Raw genomic sequence first — 23,279 nt, 5'->3', positions numbered from 1 at the left:
ATCACCTCCACTAGCTTTGTTCAGTGATGTTTCCTAAGACCCACGTGACTTCACACTCCAAGGTGTCTGTATAGTCATAACTACCTTCAATGACCAAAAGGGCCCTGACACAGCAACAGGGTGAACCCAGTTTTGTCTGCTCCCAGGAGATGAAGACATGGCAGAGAATCAGTTCATAGTAAAGACAGACAGCCTTCTAATAATGAATAGATTTCATCACTGATAATGAAATAACACAGGGAATCGAGAGCAGGTTGTCAGAGATGTGGCAAAAAAGGAAAAAAATTAGTCAAAGTAAAAACTAAAGACTTGTAAGGTGCAAAGGGAGCAGCAGAACTAAAGGGTGACTGAGGTCCTTTTTAGACCTGAGATTAAAAACAATCTGTTTCTTCAAAATATTTTTAAGCAATGATTTTAATTTCTGTATATTCAGCTTAGAATTGTAGAAACAAAATAAAACTAGTTTCAATTATGGAAGTACATAGCTATCCTTACTGAGCAAGTACAAAAAAAAAACGGGGCGGGGGGTGAAAGTAGGGAAGATAAACTTATTTTATAAATCAAATTAGACTATAACTTACAGCAATTTATGTATCCTGGTATGTAGATATGTGTATGTGTCTGTATATTAAAATTGGTATCTGAGAATGAAGAGTTCAATTACAAATAAAATGTACTAACAAGAAAAATCTTGACTCGCTGACAAAGTTGAGTAAAATGTTAATGTCTGAAGAGTATGAGTAATGAAAATTAATTTGGCGCCAAAGTACCTCCTCTAATGGCTGTAAAGTCAGTTGCTATAGTGAGGTTTCAGTCAACATTTGTCATTGTTCCACACTTACTCTCCCACCAACATAGCATCAATAACAAGAACAAATTCAGTACAAGAGACAACTCACCGATGAGCCTCAGTACTGATGCTATGATGATATCAGGAGTGTAGGCGATGTTTGGATGTCCTTTTCTGTACTTTATCCACTTATCCATTACAGGCCACAGCTCCTTGCTGCAAAAAAACGACAAATATAGACATGTATGTATGTGTATGAAAGTGTGCACACCCACCATGGCTCAAATATTACGAACCTGTCTTAAAAATAGTGCATAAGTGACAATCAGTGAAGAAGAGGAAGATGTAGCATTTCTGGCTAACAACAGAACAGACACTGAAAACTCAGGATCTCAGTGCTCACAGTGGCTTTAAAAAGTCTGCAAACACCCGTGCTGGCATCTTTATTTTGTTTAAACACTTTTCACAAGGCAAAGTACCCAGTATCGTCCCCAAGCTGCAGGACTGGAAGTAGCAGAGTCTGGATTCTCACGTGGACCATCTAGACATCAGGAGCGCCTGTGTTCTAGAAGCCTCATTTCCCGGGGAGAAGCAAGGACAGGCTGTATTTCATAAAAACAACTAAACCAGAGGGAATGAACTGAACTTCACACGGATTAGAGAAACTTTCTACTGACTAGAAACAGTGGCAATTCCTCTTTGCTTTCTCTTTCCAAAAAGGTATTAACTTCTTACATAGTATTTATAACATCAGAAAAGTTTAATACAGACAAACAAAAGGAAAATGTATATTAAAAGCACTCCAAATAACACAGTCAGATAACTATCATTCTTTTAATTTGGGGCTTTTCCTGCCACACATGTCTATGCCTGCATTTATGTAAAAAACACGGACAGAGTGACCAGAGTGCTCAGGAATCAGGGTCTCAAGCAGCTGAGGCAGACACCCTGCTGTTCGCCACTGTCCACTCCACTAGTGTAGGGGCCCTGGACAGAGCACCTCCACTGGCCCCGTCCATGGTGGTCTCACCTGTCACTGGGGAGAAGGGCCTGCCCCCAGCTCCCAGGAAGAGGGGACGCAGGGTAGCCACTCGCTTGTTACACAGCATGGAACAGATGGCCCTGGCACTTTCTTAGTAACAGACTACAGAACACTTTCGTCTCAACACACACAAATCTATGTAGTACGGCTCTTAATTCTAAAGTGGCTATACCTCATTATATAGACGTCCCAGAATTCAACTATCTATTGCTTAACATTTAGATGTATCATCTTTTCCCAGTGTTAAGGGAAAACATGAACAAGTTTCCACAGGATATCAAGATACATACTATCAATCCTTTGGGGATTCCTTTTCAATGTCATAAGCTCCTTTAAACCAGCCTTTCTCAGTCAGGGTTGTAAGAAAATTAAGGTTCTATTTAACCACAGACAATTATAAATACTTGACTATTTTTCCATTCTGCAAAGATGCTGCATAGCTGATACACAGAGAAGTTAGTTCATTACACAACAGATGCCTGAGCGTCTCAGACCCCGTCCTCTCCCAAAACCCCAGCGAGAAGAGCCGCCAGTGCAGAATCCTGAACAGCCCTGTTCCTGTGGCCCCCCCACAGTGTCCGCATGTTAAGACAGTGATCGCGGCACTCCATCCACACATACTCGCTGAGCGCCTCGCTTGCGTAGGCACAGGTCTCCACATGCCGGGGAGGCCAGGGAACCAAAGGCCCCCCACTCATGAGATTCATTTCCCATTGGGAAAGAGACAGTAGTAAGTGAAGACAATGAAAACTAGTGAAAGGTACCATAAAAAAATAAAGTGAGGGGATGTTACAGCGACACTGGCATTTTATGAGCAGTTTTATTAACTCGCATCCAAATCAAAATGTGTGTTGTAAACGGTTCGGCTGCCTTAAAAGCAAAAATTATTCAAACCACAATTCGGCAATCGCTGAACGGACTACTTGACAATTCAAATAACCCAGCCTGAGTCAGCAGAGCAGCCAGTACCTGATGATGTTGTCATGCGTCCAAACCCACTTCTGGTGGCAGCACAGCAGGTCGATGGCGCATACGTACTCCCAAGTGCTATCACTCAGATCTTCCCCAAACCTGGCACTGGGCTGAAATTCTGTTTTTGGACATAACTGTATGGTCAAAAGCAGCTTAGAAACCATGAAGCCAACATCTACAGGCGCATTCTAGCAAATAAAGGGAAAAAAAAAGGGGGGGATTTAGAGTTTCAAATGTAAAGTATCTTCTATGGGTGATCTTAAAGCACATAATGAGCATCAGATCAATCATCACGTAACTTTAAAAGACACCTTTTGAAAGCTGGATTTTGAAGAGGGAACTGTGTTTGTCTAGGCATAACAGCTGCCTTAAATGATTATACAATAGCGGCAGAGAGGCCAGATAAAAAGCTCTAGGCACAATGCAGAAGCCAGCCAGGCTAGAAAAGACTCCCCAGTCCACGTAGGAATGCAAAGTTTCATTAACTCAAATCAGAGAACTAAAGTTACAAATAAAAAAAAACATTTAAAAAATTCTTTAATAAACTCATTCGGCCACCTTTCTAACCATATGTATCAACCTGCTTTTCCCAGAAATTCAAAAAAACTGAAGGAGACTGTACTAGAGTCTTCCATCTAGCTCCTTTTATAGCTGAGCACGCCGTCTGCGTGTCTTTCCACGTTCTTGAGTGTAGAGAAAGTTCCAGCACGCCTTCTCACTGCTGAGAAGGGACCCGGCCATACCACGGTTTGTCCTTTCACCTACTGAAGACACGTGGCTCACTTACAGCTTTAGGCTACAGTTAATAACGCTCCTCTGGGCATTCCTGCAGAAGCCTTTTTGTGGACATAAACTTGGATTCCCTTGGGTTCATACCCAGCAGTAGATTTATAATGTTCTTCTCTTTCTTCAGTTATTTTTTACTGGGTTTTGTGATTTAAACTGAACAAGAAGCTTTCAATCTTTGATGCCTGAAGAAGACTGGAATTAGCTGGTTCTTTAAAAATAAGATTTAATGTTCGGGTGACATCTATACACCCTTCTTGTATACTAAGTTTTCAATCATCTTTTCAGTCTTTTGTAACTGAAAACTGGTTTATTGCAGTGTTCGACCCTAAAGCCAACTTTGACATGTGTATACTGCTAAGAGACCATCCAGATCCAGAGCTGCCTCTGTGACATTGCAGGCGACAGTCTTCTCATTTTTCACCCTTTGTCTCTACTCATACCTCCTCTTATCCTGAAATCTTGAGTATTTTTTGCTTTTCTCTTTTTATAGTAATCTGAACTATCTGTTTTATTAGCATTTTTTTTCCATTTATTTTTATTAGTTGGAGGCTAATTACTTTACAATATTGTAGTAGGTTTTGTCATACATGACATGAATCAGCCATGGATTTACATGTATTCCCCATCCCGGTCCCCCCTCCCACCTCCCTCTCCACCCCATCCCTCTGGGTCTTCCCAGTGCACCAGGCCCGAGCACTTGTCTCATGCATCCCACCTGGGCTGGTGATCTGTTTCACCCTAGATAATATACATGTTTCAATGCTGTTCTCTTGAAACATCCCACCCTCGCCTTCTCCCACAGAGTCCACAAGTCTGTTCTATACATCTGAGTCTCTTTTTCTGTTTTGCATATAGGGTTATCGTTACCATCTTTCTAAATTCCATATATATGCGTTAGTATACTGTAATGGTCTTTATCTTTCTGGCTTACTTCACTCTGTATAATGGGCTCCAGTTTCATCCATCTCATTAGAACTGATTCAAATGAATTCTTTTTAATGACTGAGTAATATTACACGGCGTATATGTACCACAGCTTCCTTATCCATTCGTCTGCTGATGGGCATCTAGGTTGCTTCCATGTCCTGGCTATTATAAACAGTGCATTTTTTAAAGGCAGTGTTTTCTTTTTTCCATTCTCAACTTTATTACTGTTACCTTTTAAATCACATTCTTTCTTTCCTAGATTCCTTCTCAAATTTTTAATTTTCAAGATGGTTATTAAAGAACTTTGTTTCTGTGTGTAATACTGAAGACATTTAAAGTATCGCAATGAGTGTGAGTCTTCCAAAAATGAGAGGTCTCTGGTAATGAAGGGTTCCTGATACTGCGATTTTACTTTGAGTTTCCACTTGTTCACAGATTGTCCAGGGACTGTGCATCTCAATCTCTGCTGAATTTTTATAGAATTTTTAAACTATTTATGTCTAATTTTACTAAATCATTACCAGACAATTTTGAGTGTAGAATATTTACTTTTTACAACTTAAAAGTTCTTGTGTGGCCAAATTTATGACTGCTTTTGCAAATGTCGCAGACGTGAAAAATACAGTCTTGATTCAACTTTACTTTTTGTATTGTTGATTTCTACTGTCTCTTTACTTATGTTTTAAGTATCACATCTGTTGACTTCTGTAAAATAGAATATGGAAGTCTTAGACTATAAAGGTATTTTTCCCCCCAGGTATTTCTCTCTCTTTTTAACAGCTTTGAGTTTATATTTTTATTTGATATGATACAGATAAAATACACTTAACTAAAATTCTCCCTTCTTCATTAATCATGGCTTTTACCACCCTGTCCTATCTAGCTTCAGCCTGAATGGGCTGGAGGAGGAGACCCCAGTGCACAGTGGGAGGATTCAGCAGGGGAGGGAGTGCCCGGTCGGCAGGTAACCACGGACGGAGGGCAGAATGCAGGGCGGAGGCAGGAGGGCTCTGCTCGCTGCCAAGTGACTGCAATCAGATGAGCCCTCACACAACACACTCGGGACTGTCGAGGTGGGCTGACGGAGGGCTGACTACAGACCTGCTGTTTAATACTTCCCTAACTCTTTATCCACCAAGGCCTTTACTTTTTGTTTTATAAGAAAATTAAAGTCTAACTGACATCTGAAAGAACTAAAAAGGAAAGCACAATGGCACATAAACATTGACTACAGGCACAAGCCAGATTTTTTTTTTAAAGGACAGTAATACAGTCCTAACAAAGAGCAGAACAAAGTGAAAATCAAACTGTCACTGACTTCAGTGCCTCTTCAATACCTCTTCTTATAGTTTATCACTATCAATTCAGCACCCAGAGATTCTCATTAGAGAAAATCTATGAAAAGAACACCAATCTACACATTATATTAGCACATCAGTCACTAAAGAAAATAAAGTAATAAAAGAAAGCACACAATACTCCAAAAAACTACAAATTCCATCAATTGAGAAGAGGAACACAGATCACATTCAGAAAAATCATCAAAGGAAGGAGTTGGGATCTCAATTTTCTCACCTAAGTACCACGTGTAGAAGCAGAGGTTTGCATCTTCTCGGGACCCTTACTTATGTAAGCGTGGGTATGGATTTCACCAGCGGCAAATTAGTACCCAAAATAAACTCTGCCCAATGAACCAGGCACAGAGGTCCACACCTTCTCCCCAAGTGTCTCATGCATACTTAATGAACAAAATGCACAAGCTTAGACTAAAATGGTATTCTGAAGGATCTAACGTGAAGAATAATAGCTCTAAAATGCTCATGAACACAAAACCAAATAAAACATTTACATAAGGTCTATGTGTGTGGTATTGCACAAAATAAAAAGAAACCTCACCTTCTCCCAATTGAGGAAGGCGCGCAAACAGTTCAGAACTTCTCCCTTGGCGCGCTGCCTGGCGACCAGCTGCATCGCCTTGTTAATCACAGACTGAGAGAGAAACACATCACGCCACATGTTTGCAATGAACAAGGTCAGCTTCTCAGACTCTGGGAAATCTATGAGAAAGAAAACAGGATAACAAAGCTTCATGTCTGATTAGGTGAGTAAATTACAAAGCGAGAACATATTTAACCAATGCCCCGCCCCGTGCTGCCCACACCTGCAGAGGCAGCCCTGGGAGGCCACAGCCTCCGCTGCTCCCAGTCCACTCCCGTCCCTCCCGCCCGGCCATTCTGTCCGCCCCTCCCGTCCTCTCCCCCAGCCTCAGCCAACTGTTCCCTCCGGCAGTTTCTTTAATCAAATTTGAAACACGGCATGAGTATGCACCACTGAAGAGAAGAGCAACACACTCTAAGACAAGCGGAGAAGGCAGACTCCCTGTCTCAAGAGCCCGCACCCAGAACCCGGCCACCAGATGAGTGTCCTTTCAGGCCACCGCCGTGATGGACCACAGCCTTGCTGCGGCGAAGGTGCAGGGCCACCAAGACAGGTGGGTCACACTGTGGACTAAGGACAAACCATGCTCTACTGGAGAAAGGGAGGGCGACCCATCCCAGTATTCTCACCATGAGAGTCCCACAACCAGCGTGCAAAAGCAAAAAGATATGCCAACGGAAGATGGGTGCTCCGGGTCGGAAGGTGTCCAGTATGCTACTGGGGGAAAGCGAAGGGCCATTACTGATAGCTCCAGAAAGGATGAAGAGGCTGGGCCAGCAGAAACGGCACTCAGTTGTGGAAGTGTCTGGTGGTGAAAGGAAAGCTCAATGCTGTAAAGAACGATATTGCACAGGAACCTGGAGTGTTAGGTCCATGAATCAAAGTAAATTGGACATGTTCAATAGGAGATGGCAAGACTGAACATGGACATCTTAGGAATCAGTGAACGAAAATGGACCAGAATGGGCAAATTCAACTCAGGTGACCATGATATCTACCACTGCAGGCAAGAATCCTTTAGAAGAAATGGAGTAGCTCTCAGAGTCAACAAGAGTCCGAAATGCAGTAGTTAGGTGCAATCTCAAAAACTACAGAACGATCTCGGTTCATTTCTAAGGCAAACCATTCAACATCACAGTAATCCAAGTCTACGCCCCAACCACTAATGCCAAAGAAACTGAAGTTGAACGATTCTATGATGACCTATAAGACCTTCTAGAACTAACACCAAAGAAGATGTCCTTTCCATCATAGGGGACTGGAATGAAAAAGTAGGAAGTCAAGAGATACCTGGAGCAACAGGATAGTTTGGCCTTGGAGTACAGAATGAAGGAGCACAAACGTTAACAGAGTTTTGCCAAGAGAAAGCACTGGTCAGAGAAAACACCTTCTTCCAACAACATAAGAGGTGACTCTACACATGGACATCACCAGATGGTCAATACCAAAATCAGATTGATTATACTGCAGCCAAAGATGGAGAAACTCTATATTGTCAGTAAAAACAAGACCTGAAGATGACTGTGGCTCAGATCATCAGCTCTATGTTGCAAAATTCAGGCTCAAATTGAAGAGAGCAGGGAAAACGAGTAGGCCATTCAGGTATGATCTAAATCAAATCCCTTATGATTATACAGTGGAAGTGACAAATAGATGCAAGAGATTAGATCTGGTAGACAACACTGCCTGAAGAACTACAGAAGGCAGTTTGTAACACTGTACAGGAGGCGGTGACCAAAACCATCCCAAAGAAAAAGAAATGCAAGAAGGCAAAGGGGTTGTCTGAGGAAGCTTTACAAACAGCTGAGTGAAGAGGAGAAGAGAAAGGCAAAGGAGAAAAGGGAAAAATATACTCAACTGAATACAGAGCTCCAGAGAATAGCAAGGAGAGATAAGGAGGTCATCTTTAACGAACAATGCAAAGAAGCAGAGGAAAACAACAGAATGGGAAAGACTAGAGATCTCTTCAAGAAAATTAGAGATGCCAACATTTCATGTAAGGATGGGCACGATAAAGAACAGAAACAGTAAGGACCTCACAGAAGCAAAAGAGATTAAGACAATGTGGACAGAATACATAGAAGAACTCTACAAAAAGATCTTAATGACCTGGATAACCACGATGGTGTGGTCACTGACCTAGAACCTGACATCCTGGAGCATGAAGTCAAGTGGGCCTTAGGAAGCATTACTACTAACAAAGCTAGTGGAGGTGATGGAATTCCAACTGAACTATTTCAAATCCTAAAAAATGATGTGCTGCACTCCATATGTCAGCCAATTTGGAAAACTCAGCAGTAGCCACAGAACTAGAAAAGGTCAGCTTTCATTCCAATCCCAAAGAAGGGCAATGCCAAACAATGGTCAAACTACCACACAACTGTGCTCATTTAGCAGGCTAGCAAGATTACTCTCAAAATCCTTCAAGCTAGGCTTTACAACCAGTCTAAACAAGTGAATTCAAAAGGAAATCAGTCCTGAATATTCACTGGAAGGATTGATGCTGAAGCTGAAACTCCAATAATTTGGCCACCTGATGCAAAGAACTGACTCACTGGAAAAGACCCTGATGCTGGGAAAGATTGAAGGCAGGAGGAGAAGGGGACAAGAGAGGATGAGACGGTTGGCTGGAATCACGGACTCGATGGACATGAGTTTGAGCAAGCTCAAGAGTTGGTGATGGACAGGGAAGCCTGGCATGCTGCAGTCCATGAGGTGGGAAAGAGTCAGACATGACTGAGTGACTGAACTGAAGTGAACTGAATGGTGAACTTCCAGATGTACAAGCTGGGTTGAGAAAAGGCAGAGGAAACACAAATCGTCTACATTCACTGGATTTTAGAGAAACAGAATTCCAGAAAAACATCTACTTCTGCTTCACTGACTACACTAAAGCCATTGACTATGTGGATTGCAACAAACTGGAAAATTCTTAAAGAGATGGGAATATCAGACCACTTTATCTGCCTCCTGAAAAATATGTTATGTGGGTCAAGAAGCAACAATTAGAACCATACATGAACAATGGACTGGCTCACAATTGGGAAAGGGGTAGGAGAAGGCTGTATAGTGTCACCATGATTATTTAACCTCTATGTGGAGTACATCATGCAGAATGCCTGTCTGGATTAATCACAGTATGGAATCAACACTGAAAGGAGACATATCAACAACCTCAGATATGCGTATGATACCACTTTAATGACAGGAAGTAAAGAGGAACTAAAGAGCCTCTTGATGAGGGTGAAGAGGAGAGTGAAAAAGTTGGCTTAAAACTCAACATTCAAAAAACTAACATCATGGCATCTGGTCCCATCACTGATGTCAAATAGATGGGGAAACAGTGGAAACAGTGATAGACTTTATTTTCTTTGGCTCCAAAATCACTGCAGATGGTGACTACAGCCTTGAAATTAAAAGACACCTGCTCCTTGTAAGGAAACCTATAACAAACCTAGACTGTATTAAAAAGCAAAGACATTACTTGGCCAACCAAGGTCAGTATAGTCACTATTTCTTCCAATAGTCATGTATGGATGTGAAAGCTGGACCATAAAGAAGGCTGAGCACCAAAAGAATTGATGCTTTTGAGCTGTGGTGTTAGAGAAGACTCTTGAGAGTCCCCTGGACTGCAAGGAGATCCAACCAGTCCATCCTAAATGAAATCAGTCCTGAATATTCAATGGAAGGACTGATGTCCTTCCATTGACTGAAGGCCAATTCTTTGGCCACCTGATGTGAAGAAGTGACTCAATGGAAAAGCACCTGATGCTGGAAAAGACTGAAGGCAAAAGGAGAAAGGGGTGGCAGAGGATGAGGTGGTACTAGATAGCATCCCTGACTCAATGGACATGAATCTGAGCAAACTCTGGGCAATAGTTAAGGACAGGGAAGCCTGGTGTGCTGAAGCCCATGAGGTCCAAGAGTGTTGGACATGACCTAGCAAGTGAGCAATGATGCTGATAAATTAATGTCTAATTTTATAAGAAACTAAGTGTTTTCAAGTGGTTACACCAGTCAACATAAATATTTGTACCCCGTTCGGCATGAAACCACATCTCTTTCACTGTCTGTGTTCTGCTGTATCTAACACTGCGACGTGTTTAGGAGGAGAGAAACCCAGAGCATACACTCTCTGTGCTGCTTTATCTGTTACTTGGGAAACTGTGCTTCTCCGGTCACACTTCCTCCCATCTGAGGACATCACAGGCTGTTCCCTCTACCTGGAATTCTCTCTCTTACTTCTGTCTTCACATCTAAGCTCAAAAGTCACTTTGACAGGGAAAGCATCTCAGGCCTAAAACTCTCTCTAAGCCACCTTCCACTGTCCCTCTCATTCATTCAAGAGACACTCAGTGGGAGCACACAGTGCAGTTCTCCGGCAGAGGCCGTAACAGCGACAAGGGAAACAAAACCAGCGCTCAGACTGATCTAGTGGAGAAGAGACAGCAAGGGCAAGGAACAGTCTGACCGTAACAGAGTGGAGAGAACCGGGTACAAAGGTCCGGAGGGGAGACCGGGCTGGGCGCGTCTGAGCAAGAAGCAGAGACCCAGGGGGCCTGGCCGCCCCCGGGGCTCTCCTCCCCGCCGCCCTCCACCGATGAGCCTGCTGTGTGCTCCCGTGAGGTCATGGTCATGCATGCACACTGCCAAGGCCAGGGCTGGGCACCGTCAAAGCCTTCACGCTGATGCACACCCCGTAACTACTTGCTATTAAGTGACTGAAAAAACAAAGAAAAACAAAGTGGGCAACGAACGCAGCAGCCTCATGCACAAGTCTATACGTGGCAGGTTCATCCTGATTCAAAAATTCCATAAACATTATGGTGACACAAGGTTATCAGCCTCTGGTACAATATTCAGTTGTGTTTGTGTATTACGTTGCTATTTAAATGCTTCCCTGACAACCTGATGTTAAGAATGAGGCCCGTCTGCTCCCACCAGCAGACTGAAGACACAGCGCTGAAAGGAAAGATTCGAAGGGCAGCACTGCTTCCCGTGTCTCACTGAAACGTCTTGTGAGCCTATGAATTCACCGCAGTTTCTGCTCCTTCCAGCCAGGGACACAGCACAGTCAGCTGCATCACGACGGTTCCTTCCTCCTGTGCCGACCACGTCTGAGTCCAAAGCAGCTGCACAAGGAGTCACACTAGGACGCAGTGGGGAGAGACCCTCCCACACACAGCAGGGACGTGTGTGCTGACCGAGGCAAGCGTCAGTCACACAAACCCTCCCACTGAAAACCAGGGCGACGCACGCAAGACACACAGAACAGCTCAGCGGGAAACCCAGATGCACATGTGAGCAGGTAAAAGAGCAAGCGCCCGTTTCTAAGGCGAGCGTGTCCCCACCCACGCGCACCTTCCTTGAGCAGGCCGTAGCAGAAGAGGCGCGCCCTCTCCAGGTCGCCCAGCTGCCGGCAGATCCCCACGTACACCCTGCAGAGCGCGTGGATATAATTGTGCTCCACGGACATCTTCTGATTTTTCAGCTCTGAGAGGATACAGTGAAGCAAGCTCTCTGCTAAATGCTGAATTGGGGGATAAAAAAACAAAAAGACGATGTATGTTGATATTTATCGTTAGCCTACTATGGAACAGTTACAAGTTACAAAGTCAAGTCTTTGGGAAAGCTGGGAAAATAAAAGCGGCACTGTCTCAGACAGAGGCCAGCTGCCATTGCGGTAACCCGCTCAGCAGGGAAGCTGGGAGGCTCTGCGGAGAAAGGGGGCCCCGGCAGGCAGATAGCAGTTTGGCCGAGGTCAGCAGGGCTACGGGGCCCACGGCCCGTCCAACTCCTGATGCCCATCACTACCGCCACTCCAACAAGCTATCATGTTTTGGCTTTTACTAAAATAATCTGTGTGTATGAAATCCACTCTAACTCTACTGCCATTCTTGTTTTCTGAAATGCAATATACTCTACACACTTACCCTGTTTAGCTCTTAGAATACTGGGTAACAGTTTCCTTACTCAGGAAAATGAGTACTAAGTAACCTGATACATTCAATCACTTGAAAATAAACATCCTTCCAAAGTTACCTGTACTGCTCTTGATGCTTTCTGAAATGAACAATAAACATGTATACCACTGTGATTTCAGGCCTATACTCACAGATAACCACTAATGTTAATCCAGGGACACTGAAGTCACCCACCCACTATCAACATGAACATGGAAAAGATAATAACCTAGGAAAGTCCTAAGAAACCCAGTATGTAAACCTACACACTTCTCTCCCCACCTCCTTTTGAAACTAAGCATGTGTTCCTATTTGACTGGTGACCTGTATTGAGTGTGGGGGGCGAGGGGGGGACCCACACCCTAACTTTCTCTCAAAATTCTCAAAAGTATATGTAACAGTAATGACAGAAAGGCTCTATCACAGAGCAACTGATGCTCTGAAGAAAACTATTTTGGACCTTTAAACGTGCCAGCATCAATGGGAACTGTACACTTTAAGTCCTGACGGGCACCTTTTTTTCCCTTTAAAATTGTAACTTATCTAGTGAACACAGACTACCAAGTCCCCAACGTCTGACCACTTCTCAGATGTACAAACTGCTGGCTAGAAATAAAGCATAGGTCCTGACACTTACACAGGTGAGTAAGTCCATAGGATAATAACCCAGACAATAACCTTCTGTTCAGGGTCTCCCCCTCGCTGGCAGGAGACAGCCTGTGTCGGGGGACGGGCAATCCCAACGCTTTCTGGGCAGAGAAGCCACCTACCTTTTTTGTGGTGCTGAACTCGGAGACGACTTCCTTCTCCTGGTCTCGCATGACTGGCTTTTTGGAGATGTTTCCCACATACACGTGACTCCGGATGACAGGTAACAGGTCAAAAGCTGCCTCCCTGACCTTTCTCAGGGCCTCCACGATGACTCTGTCAGGGGTCTCCGCGGTTTCTTCAGGGTTGGGGGGCGACTGCGAATCTGGGAGAGGACGCCTGTCTTCCTCTGTGCTCGGGGCTGCAGCCTGGGGGGCGTCCCTCTGGGGGCTGCAGCCCACACCCTTCGGGCTGGGCTCCGGCTCTGGGGACCCGCTGTCCAGGCGCAGCCTCTTGGCGCTCCGCAGAGTGCTTGCAGACAGCGTCCTTTTCCCAGCTGGGTCCTGCGGAGGCCCCAGGCCTCCTGCCTTGTCCTGCTTGCCATCGCCGCTGGAGCTGCCCCCTGCCTTCACGAAGGCGGTGGAGCTGGAAGCAATGGCTTGGAAATCTGCGATGGCGCCCACGGGCCCCGGCAGGCCCTTACGGTCGGCCGGCGGGCCTCGCGTGAGCTGGATGTTTCCTTTAAGGATGTTGAGGGTGCGGGCCCGGGCGGACAGCTCTGGGTACATGGTGTCCAGGATCTTCACCGAGTTCTCCGGGGGCGCTGCCACCGCAGGAAGGGGGGCGGCGAGCGGGGGCAGGCGGCCAGGCACTGGGAGGGCGTGTTTTGGGGTTGCCGCACAGAACTGCAGGGGGGACGACAAGACCCTGTCCTTAGCCGGCGCGGACGACGGGGACGGGGAGGCGCATGGAGGAGAGCAGGGCCCTGGCTCCTCTGGAGGCGGGGACGTCACAGGAGGTGCCACGGGCTCGGATGACGGGGACATCGGGCAGAGCGGGGACAGGGGCGAGGAGGGGCTGGAGCTGGAGATGAGGGGAGATGCTGGCCTGGATGTCCGTGGTGGCGTGGCGATCAGGGGCGCCAGCAGTGGGGGCAGCGGGGGCCCCACCTCCTGCCGGATCTTGCTCAGCGTGTCCACACAGCAGTCTGCGGGTGTGGATGTGTCGGCAGTGGCCAGGATGGTTTGCGTGTGACTTCTCTGGGGTTTTCCATGACTTCTTTCCCCTGAAAACGAAGGAGAGACTTCACGCTGAGTGGTTTCAACTTGGCCCGATGCTGGAGTCTTGACTGGCTTGTTGGACTGATCTCTGTTTGAAACCTTTGATCGATTCTTATTTTTGCCCAGTGGCTCCAGTTTCGAGTTATAATAAGTGTGATCAAATGGAGCAGTCTGCGACTCAAAGTTCTGATCATATATCTCAGAGCTGATCCTCACGCTGGGTTTAACGGGTCTGTTTCGCAAACGACTTTTATCAAAGTTACCACTCTGCCCACTGCTTGAGATCTCCTCCTGGGTTCCAGCAGCACTGCGGCCACACGGGGGCTCCTGAAGAGGTGCGACAGGGCAACCAGCCTCTGGGGACCTCTCCACGGGAGGAACCGACAGGAAACCAGCTGCCAGCTCTTCCGGATCAGTGGAAAGGGGGGCGTCCTCTGGGGCGTCACATAGGATAACCTGGCCCACCTCCGGCATGAGCGCCACCCCATTGATGATGGTCCAGTTGTCCCCTTTCTCAATGACTAGGTTCTGATCCTTGTTGATGAGCACGTTGATGACCTCAGAGGTCACCGTGGAGATCTGACATTGAAGCCTCACCTCTCCTGGACCCGCTCCTGGGTCAGCGCTCAGGACCGAGGGCTCTGTGGGTTCTGACGGGACCTCCTCCCCACTGCCCACCGGCCCGACCGCATCCACGCGGCCCTCGGGCGCACTCTGCGTGTTTTTGCGGCCAGGTCCAGCACGTGCAGGGGACCCGCCCTGCGTGTGCGGGCCGGCCGTCGGCGCGGGTGAGCTGGCGGTGGTCGTGTTCAGAGGCGGAAGCTGCTGCTGGAGGTGCTGTGCCGTCGCGCTCTCAGGCCCTCTGAAGAGCAGCAGCCCCGTGGCCTCCTCTGCCCCGCTGTCCTCCTGGCTGGCCTGCAGCTCCTGCCCGAGCCTGGTGAGCACCTCGGACAGTGTCTCCAGGGAGCAGCGAGGGAGCTGACCCCGCAAAGGACAGTCGTCCTCCTCCGACTCCACCCACTCTTCAGAGGTCTCCAGCGCTTCCTCTTCACAGATCTGACTTCCACACCCTTCTCCTGATGGTCCACTGTGCTTCAATTCCTCATTCATTCCTCTATTCAGGGTTCCTTTACTAGAACATTCTGAAACGGAGTCTGCTGAACTATAGTCTCTCAGCTGACAGCTTTCAAGAAACATGACGACCTCGGAGGTGGACAGCCTGTCCGTCTCAGAGAGCGTGCTGATGTTGAATTCCTGCAGAGCTGAGGTCAGGGAGCCCACCTCGACGGAAGGCCCAGCCTCCGCAGCCCCTGCGGCCCACCTGGGGGCGCCCTGCGGGCCCGGCTCGGGGGCGGGGTCGGGCTCGGGCTCCCCCTCGCTGCCGCTGGGCGCCTCGCTCTCCTCCACCTCAGTGTCGCCTCCGCCAGCCTCCCGGATGCCACTGTAATAGCACGGGGCAGCTCGCGGAAACGCAGTCTCGGCGGTGCCCAGGCCTTCAGGAGGCGCACCGCCAGGACTCTCAGACTCCAGCTGCAGGCGTTCCTTTGGGCCACGCTGCAGGGCAGGCGGGGCCTGTGAAAAGGCCAGAGACACCCCAGGGCACCTGACTTCCTCTCCAGCAGGAAAACCTCTGGAGAGCGTCAGCTCCCGGGCTGGACGTCTGTTCACGTCCAGGCTGGCCGTGTGCACCTCTGGGGCTGGAAGACCAGGGCTCCGCTTCTGAGCCTCTTGTTGCACCGCGCCGCCCGTCAGGGCCTCTCGGTTTGGGACCAGGATGTTCTCAGAAGAGAAAGAGAATTTACAGTCTGTAGGATGATGGGAATTTTCTATGGGGTAAGAACCGCTTGGAGCATCACTATCTAATCTTCCCCAGGAGGTGGGGGCTCCTGAGGCAGGGCTCCGGGCCCTGCTCTGCGCAGGGGCACCCCTCTCTCCGCCATGCTGCGCTCCACACGCTGCCCAGCCGGCCTGGGCGTCGCCGGCAATCGCTGAGGCGGGCTCGCTCTCGGCCGGCCCCGGGGGCTCCAGGCGGGAAGGCTGTGCGGGGCCAGGCCGCACCTGCTTCGTGATCACGGACACCTGGTTGGGCAGCACGGATGCCGGGGCCTGGGGCACAGCGGGACTGTGGTCCTCGCCGGCGAATGCGGACGCCGACCCGCTGCCCTCTGAGGACCTCGCGGCCCGCGGCGCGCCGTCGGGCTGTGCGCTCAGCCTCTCCTCACCGCCCCGCCGCAAGAGGTCACTGTGGTGCCAGGAAGCGCTTCTGCCAAAGTCTAAGCCGCTCCTGACCAAGCTGGACGGAGGCCGCGGTGATGCTGTGAAACCTGTTCCAGCACGTGCGAGCTCCACCCTCAGCGCCTGCCTAGCAGCCAGCCCGCTGCTGGCGGCCCCCGGGAACGCCGACCGCGGGAGGAACGCCGACCGTGGGGGAAACAGAGGCTGCGGCAGCAAGCGGGCATTGCTCAAGTCCTTCACACAGGCCGTGCATCCCAGCGGGCCGCCCCTCTGACCAAAAGGACCAGACGCCCCCAACACGGGGCTCAGAGCGGGGAAGCTGCTCTCCAGATGGCCCCCTCCCAAGGGGCACCCTGGGGACTCGGAGGGCACCTCCAGCGTGGTCACCGCGACAGCAGGCGCCGTCTGCTCTGAGCCAGGCGGGAGGGGAGGGCCAATGGCAGGGGGAATGGCGGGACCACCGCCACCCTCCAGCCCCGAGGGAGACGGGGGGTGGCCGCAGCGAGGGGAGGCGCGCGAGGCCAAGGAGCAAGACCACGCATCTCCCAGGCCGAGTCCCGCAGCTCCCGGGGCAGGGGGTGCTCCTGAAACGCACCTCTGCATGGCTCCTCTTTCCTTCTCCAAGGCTCTGGGCTCTCCCTGGAAATGACCAGAAGTTGACCGCCACCCCGATTCAGATGCAGTTCCATCATTAAGCGTCCACCTGGCCAGCTCTGACTTGGGTGATTCAAGCACTGGGGACAGCAGGGTCTTCCCATCAGGTGCCCTGGGCTCACTGAGCGGCCGCAGGCCCGGGGGAGGGGGAGGCGGGTCTGACTGACCGTGAGCCACGCCCTCCTCTCGCGCCAGGCCGCCCGACAGCGTCTCGGCAGCCTCGCCGCCCGTGGCTCTGGGAAGTGTCCACGCGCCGTGCACCAACCTGGCCTTCTCCCCGACCTCTGTGTGTCTGCCGGGCTCGTCCACAACGCCCTTCTCTCTCCCAGCCCTGAGCTCAGAGGACACTGTCCAGAGCTGCTCCCGAGCAAAGGCGAACGAGGCCGCGGGCTCCCACAGGGTTGCTGCGAAGGTCCCAAAGCCGAGCGTGGTCCCTGCGCTGAGGGCCGGGGCGGCCTCGCGGACATGGGACCGCTCCTCCCAGGCTCCAGCTCCTTCCCTCTCTCCAGATGAGCCACAGCGGTCCTGGGCCTCAGGCGGATCATCTCCTGACACAGGCTCAGGTTTCCTATGTGGGGCCGAGTCATAATCGCTGGAGTTGGCACCGTCTCCAAAGAAGGGCTCCTTAAAAACAAAGGAATTGTATCCGTCAGTTAAATACAACTTCAACCAACTACAGTTACCGATTAAATGCACTGGACGCGGACAGGCTCCGGAGGCGTCTGAGGAAGGCAGGCCACCTGGGTGGGGGTTGGGGAGCCAGCGCCTTCCCCGTCTCTCCTCAGAGAAGCCCCCCATGCTCCCCGCATGCACACTGCGTCCCCCCAAGAGGCGTCCAGGCGCTGTGCACTCACGGCCGAGGGTTCGCTCTGTCCTGACTCTGAACCGTCCTCCTCAACTCCCAAGGCCCACTGCCTGCAGCCGCCCAGCTGTCCTCTCTACCCCCACTCGCCCCTCCCGCCCCCCCAGGCCCGGCTCGCGCTCTGGGGGCCACTCTGCAGGCCCGTCTGCCCACGCCTCTCACCGAGGCTGCACCCCAGCTGCAGTTATCCCCGACCCTCAAGTTCCCCTCCGTGTAGGAACCACGCCCCTTCCCTGTGGCCCATGACCTCCGCATCTGCTCCAGAAGCCCTCCACGACTCCTGACCAGCCAGCCCCTCGTCTAGACCTGCCTCCGTCACCCAGCCCCAGAGAGCCAGCGCACCACCGCCTGCCCTCAGTCCTGCGCGGCAGACGCACTGATGATGAGTAACCAACCCGACCCAGACGGCCCCGCCAGAAACGCCCATGCTCCCGAGGGCGCCAGGGCACCCTCCTGTCCTGCTTCTCCTCTGCTGCAGGCGTCGCGTCCAGCCTCTGTCCTCTTCCTTCCGGCCTCACCGGCATTCCGCCAGGACACGGCCCTCACCTTCCCCACGCTGAGGGAGGGACACCGCCGGCCCCAGGCCTCCGCTGCACACAGGCCGCTGCACCCAGCCCGGCCCGCTCCACGCCACAGACGGGACCCACGGCTCACAGGCGCCCCCGGGGCAGGCCCACCCACCCCTAACAAGGAGCATTTCCTCCACTGCCTTCCCGCCCAGAGGCTCTTGTGCTCTGCGCTGTTTCCACACCATCCTCCTCTCACAGCCACACTGCAAATCTCACCGGGTTCGCTGCTCGCTCAGCCTGGAGACCTTTTCCAAAGCAGTGCCTACCAGTTAACTCCAGTGTGGCTACTGGATCCAGGGGCCAAGAACGCAGAACACTGCTGGATCCCAAGACTCCAGTCCACGGTCCTGCCTGTCCCCAGACTCCCCCATTTTCTCCCCATCCCCACGGTGACTCAACGGAAATTTTCACGTGGAACTTCACGTTTAGGGTCCACTTCTCTGGACCCATCGACAACTCCCCACTGCCATCAGGAGAACACGTGAAGCCCTTAAGACACACATGGGCTTGGGCCCTGGCCTGGGTGAACACCCCCCGCATCAGGTTGGCCCAAGTTCCACACCTCTGTGAACAGCACCTCCACCCGACACCTCGTCCACGCCCAGCTGGATGCCAGCATCTGGGGCCTCTCCCACCAGCCCTCTGCCCACCTCCTGCCAGGGTGAGCGCCCAGCCCAGCCCCAGCAACGTAGACTCCACCACAGCCCCTCATGGGCAACCCCCCCAAGACCCAAGCAAGGGTGACCAGACTCAGTCACCTCTGGGCTCCTGGCGTTTAGCACCCAGTGTCCAGAACGTAACAGACATGCATCACGGTTCCTAAATGAAGTGACTCAAAGGAGCCATTTATCTCTTTCTTCCTTAAGCCAAAAAGTATACAAATCTGCTCTGTCAAGACTAACTTCCTTTATATGGAATTTGGTTCTGTCTTTTCCTAGTCTCCTAGTATGTTGTGAAGTGAAGGTTGCTCAGTCATGTCCAACTCTTTGCGACCCCTATCACTTTCACAACTTAAACAATAAAAAGGAAAGAGAAAAAAAGATTAACTTCCTAAGAAATCACATAAACCACTCTGCAAATACACAAAGAGATGATGAATTCATTGCATGAAGGTGGAGAATGCATCAACCTAAGTTAACAGGCGTGCATGCCATACATGGACTTTTCGTCTCTGAAACACTTCAGGTCTAAGAACACCTGTGTAACTCACTCATTCCATGCCTGTTACGTGTCCAAAACTAAAGGTAAGAGTAAGCAACTAAGACACAGTCCTCCACAGGGGACTTAAAATATGCTGCAGATGAAAACAGTAACAATGCACCCCCAGTACAAAACGAAGACCATGATGTGTGTGTGTGTGTGTGTGCACGTGCGTGTGTGTGTGCGTATGTGTAAGATACAGACCCCGGGGCACTAGCGTGCCTCGAGAACTCCTGGGGTTCCGCCCTGACACTATCTGGAACGCGCTCACGTCAGGGTGGACAAGGTGGCCACCTGGTGAGGCCCATACAAAGTGCCCACTCACAGGTGCAAGCAGAGAAGGTGAGCCGCCCAGACGAGGCGACAACACGGGCGGCGGGGAGGGCACCGGGGACAGCAGGGGCGGGGGCCGCCTGAAGAAGTCGACTGCAGCCTGGAGGTCCTCGTCGAAACCAGGGCCCTGAGCCTCGCCCCTCCACGCCGCAGCCTCAGGAGCCGGATCCTCCCCAGAGAGGCCGCTGTCACGACCCGCTGCTCTGCCCACGTCCTCACAGGCAGAGAAGTCGCCCTCGATCTCCATGGACAGTTCTGCCAGGCACGTCTGCACAGCCGAGGTTCGGACGGGGCTGCCACCTGCTGCAGGGAGCACCCCATCTTCCCTGGACTCGATGGATCTGAGGTTTTCTTGGGCAGGCTTTCCTGCAGGGGACAAAAAAGTGAGTATCAAATTATTTAGTTATCAGTAAAAGAAAAAAAAAACGAACACCTATTTTAACAGTTCAAAATGCTTGTATTAAATCCAAGTAGAAACATTTTTAAAAGCCAACGATCCCTGCCTAAAGAATATCCTATAAGACTTAAAACACATTCCACAAAAGTATGCTTCCCTCAACAAAAGACGACTGGCGAGGGGAGAGGTGAGATGCCTTTGTCAGCGGGCAGCAGGACGTGCCCGCCAAGGCTTCTGTCTGTGGCCATGGTGACGGGCCTCAATGACACACTCGTTGTCAGACAGGAAACATTTCTTCTTCTAAAATCAACTTATACCAGGCCTACTCCATGTAGGGCTTCCCTTGTGGCTCAGCTGGTGAAGAATTCGCCTACAATGCAGGAGACCTGGGTTCGATCCCTGGGTTGGGAAAATCCCCTGGAGAAGGGAAAGGCTACCCACTCCAGTGTTCTGGCCTGGAGAATTCATGGATTCCCAAAGAGTCGGACATGACAGAGCGACTTTCACCTTCACCCCATGAAAGTATCTGTACAACACTCTAAGGAACCTGACTGCATCACAGAAACGCTCTGCACTGTCACACAACAGGAAGCTACCATCAAAGGCCAGTTCTCTGTGGGCTTTGATCTTGGTAAGTCACAGCAATGCTAACTGTAGGAAAAACACTGTGTCCTGGAAATTAACTGGAAACAACCACTTGTCATATTTGAAAGCTATAAAAATATATGAAAGCTACAAACACACCTTTCATAGAAAGCCTCAGGGCTCTGTGGAGCAGCGGCTGATTACAGGGCTGGGGAGGGGGAGAAAAGCTGAGCCCGAGACAGCTTGCACAACCAGATGTAAAGATGGACATGCCTAAGAGGCCCAGATAGTCCCAGTGACTGCACCTGGGGCAATCTGAGCAATAAGAGGAATAATACTGGATTATAATAATAATGTTATATATTATATATATATATATATATATATATATATAATAATAATATAATAATAAGTACTGGATTATAACACACAGGATAAAACAAGTGTCTATGAGACCATATTGACAGAAGTAAGTGAATGAATGAGTAAGTGGAGAAAAATGACAGTTCTTTCTTACAGAAAAATTGCAATTAATACCTTCAGGAAAATGAGGGAATTACAAAAACCACTATTCAACAAAGTAGTAATCGAAGCCCACAAGCTGCATCAGCAGAGCTCACATCAGTGGGCCAGGGCTGCAGGGAAACAGTGGGCGCGTCATGTCGCAGCCTCTCCCTCAGGGTGACCACTGAGTGAAGAAGCAACAGCAACTTCACAGGAGGAACTGGGCTGACACCGCTGCCACAGGAGGTCAAGGTCAACAGCCCCCAGGACAAGGCAGACCACACGCTCTCTCCCCAGCACACACTAGAAGCTCTTGTGGAAAATACACAGCCTCACTCTAATACAAGAGAACATGCCACAACCCACAGGCTTTCTACCCAACGATCTGTAGTCTTCAAAAGGGTCAGGAGACAAGGAAAGATCGGTAACTGTCAGACCAGGGGCAACTAAAGGCAGAAAAAAAAGGGAAAGCATCACTCAGTCATGTCCAGCTCTTTGCAACCCCAGGGACTAGGGCCCACCACGCTCCGCTGTCCATGGAATTCTCCTGGCAAGAATTCTGGAGCGGGGAGCCAATCCCTTCTCCTGGGGATCTTCCTGACCCACGGATCGAACCCAGGTCTCGCACACTGCAGACAGATTCTTTACCGTCTGAGCCACCAAGGAAGCCCAATTAAAGGAACCCAGGGAAGGTGACATGAGCAGGGAAACGGGGAAAGCCGGTCTCCATCTGCAACCAGCCACACACACTCCCTCTACGAGTCCTTCCCAGTTTCCATGGATGTTCCCTGATGAAGCAGCTATTACAAAATCCAAAGCCAGATGCATTCAGTGAGACCAGAAGTCACAATGAAAGGAAAAGAGCTTTGTATGATTACAAGTGCCCACCTTAGTTTATTACACTCTTTTGATGCGAGATTCTACAGAGATTGAAAACTAAAGCGGTACAACATCCACAGTAAACACCGCTGCTGATGCATGAAACGAAGCTCTGGAAGCTTCCCCCTCACCTGGGATGCATCTGCCGCCCTCACCGGGGAGTCTGTGTGTGGTGTTGATGCACAGCCAGAGCTCCTTCAGAAGCAGCTTTACCTTCCCTGTGGAAGAGAGTCAAGTGTTAGTCGTGTCACTCAGCTCATTCGACCCAAGGCCAAAACACACTCCTGGGAAATCGGGATTCATCAGGGAATTAGAAAACTAGGTGACTTAAACCACCTTCCCCTCTGTCAACCACTGAACACAGTTCAGCCAGCTACTGATACGAAAGCCTGTTGACTGAAGCCTGAACACAAGCCTGGGTTTTGTTTGGAGGATGCGGTGCACACAGTGCGGGACTCAGAAAACCCGATGTGCTTGTTGGTAAAGGTCGTCACCACCGTAATGCAGGCACAGGATAAACAAATCTCTGGTCTCTGCATCTTCCACAGACAGTGACATGTGATTGGGGCCTGCAGGGAGGAAGCCCAGCTAGAATGACCAGTATGTATCACTGCTCCATGGATTCTACAAAGAAGAAACATTATCTGCTCAGTTCCATGAGGTCATCAGAAAAGCCACCAGAGGCGACCAGGCGGTAATTAACTTAGGGGCTTCACAGGTCTTGGGAAATTCTTTAATGGCCTTAAGAGGAAACAAGAAGAGACAAACGTGG

General features: G+C 50.0%; 1 protein-coding gene across 4 annotated transcripts in view; it reads right to left on the bottom strand.

The window, feature by feature from the left end:
• Positions 1–23,279, bottom strand: part of ICE1 (interactor of little elongation complex ELL subunit 1) — a 61,450-nt gene that overhangs the window by 9,101 nt on the left and 29,070 nt on the right. For 2 of the 4 annotated variants that reach the window (XR_011491164.1, XM_070476449.1), the window contains exons 11-17: positions 22,639–22,725; positions 20,135–20,508; positions 13,192–17,802; positions 11,820–11,988; positions 6,417–6,577; positions 2,802–2,992; positions 900–1,006 (exon numbers count right to left, since the gene is read on the bottom strand). Coding sequence is in view for 3 of the 4 variants with exons in the window: in XM_070476449.1 (XP_070332550.1) it covers positions 900–1,006; positions 2,802–2,992; positions 6,417–6,577; positions 11,820–11,988; positions 13,192–17,802; positions 20,135–20,508; positions 22,639–22,725 (5,700 nt within the window). In the remaining variant the exon portion in view is untranslated. Of the gene's footprint in view, positions 1–899; positions 1,007–2,801; positions 2,993–6,416; positions 6,578–11,819; positions 11,989–13,191; positions 17,803–20,134; positions 20,509–22,638; positions 22,726–23,279 lie in introns of those variants that run through there. The other 2 variants (XM_070476451.1, XM_070476450.1) reach the window with 2 other exon arrangements.

The sequence above is a fragment of the Odocoileus virginianus genome, chromosome 14, assembly GCF_023699985.2.
Source record: "Odocoileus virginianus isolate 20LAN1187 ecotype Illinois chromosome 14, Ovbor_1.2, whole genome shotgun sequence".
NCBI lineage: Eukaryota > Metazoa > Chordata > Mammalia > Artiodactyla > Cervidae > Odocoileus > Odocoileus virginianus.
This window is presented reverse-complemented; position numbering and strand designations above follow the sequence as displayed.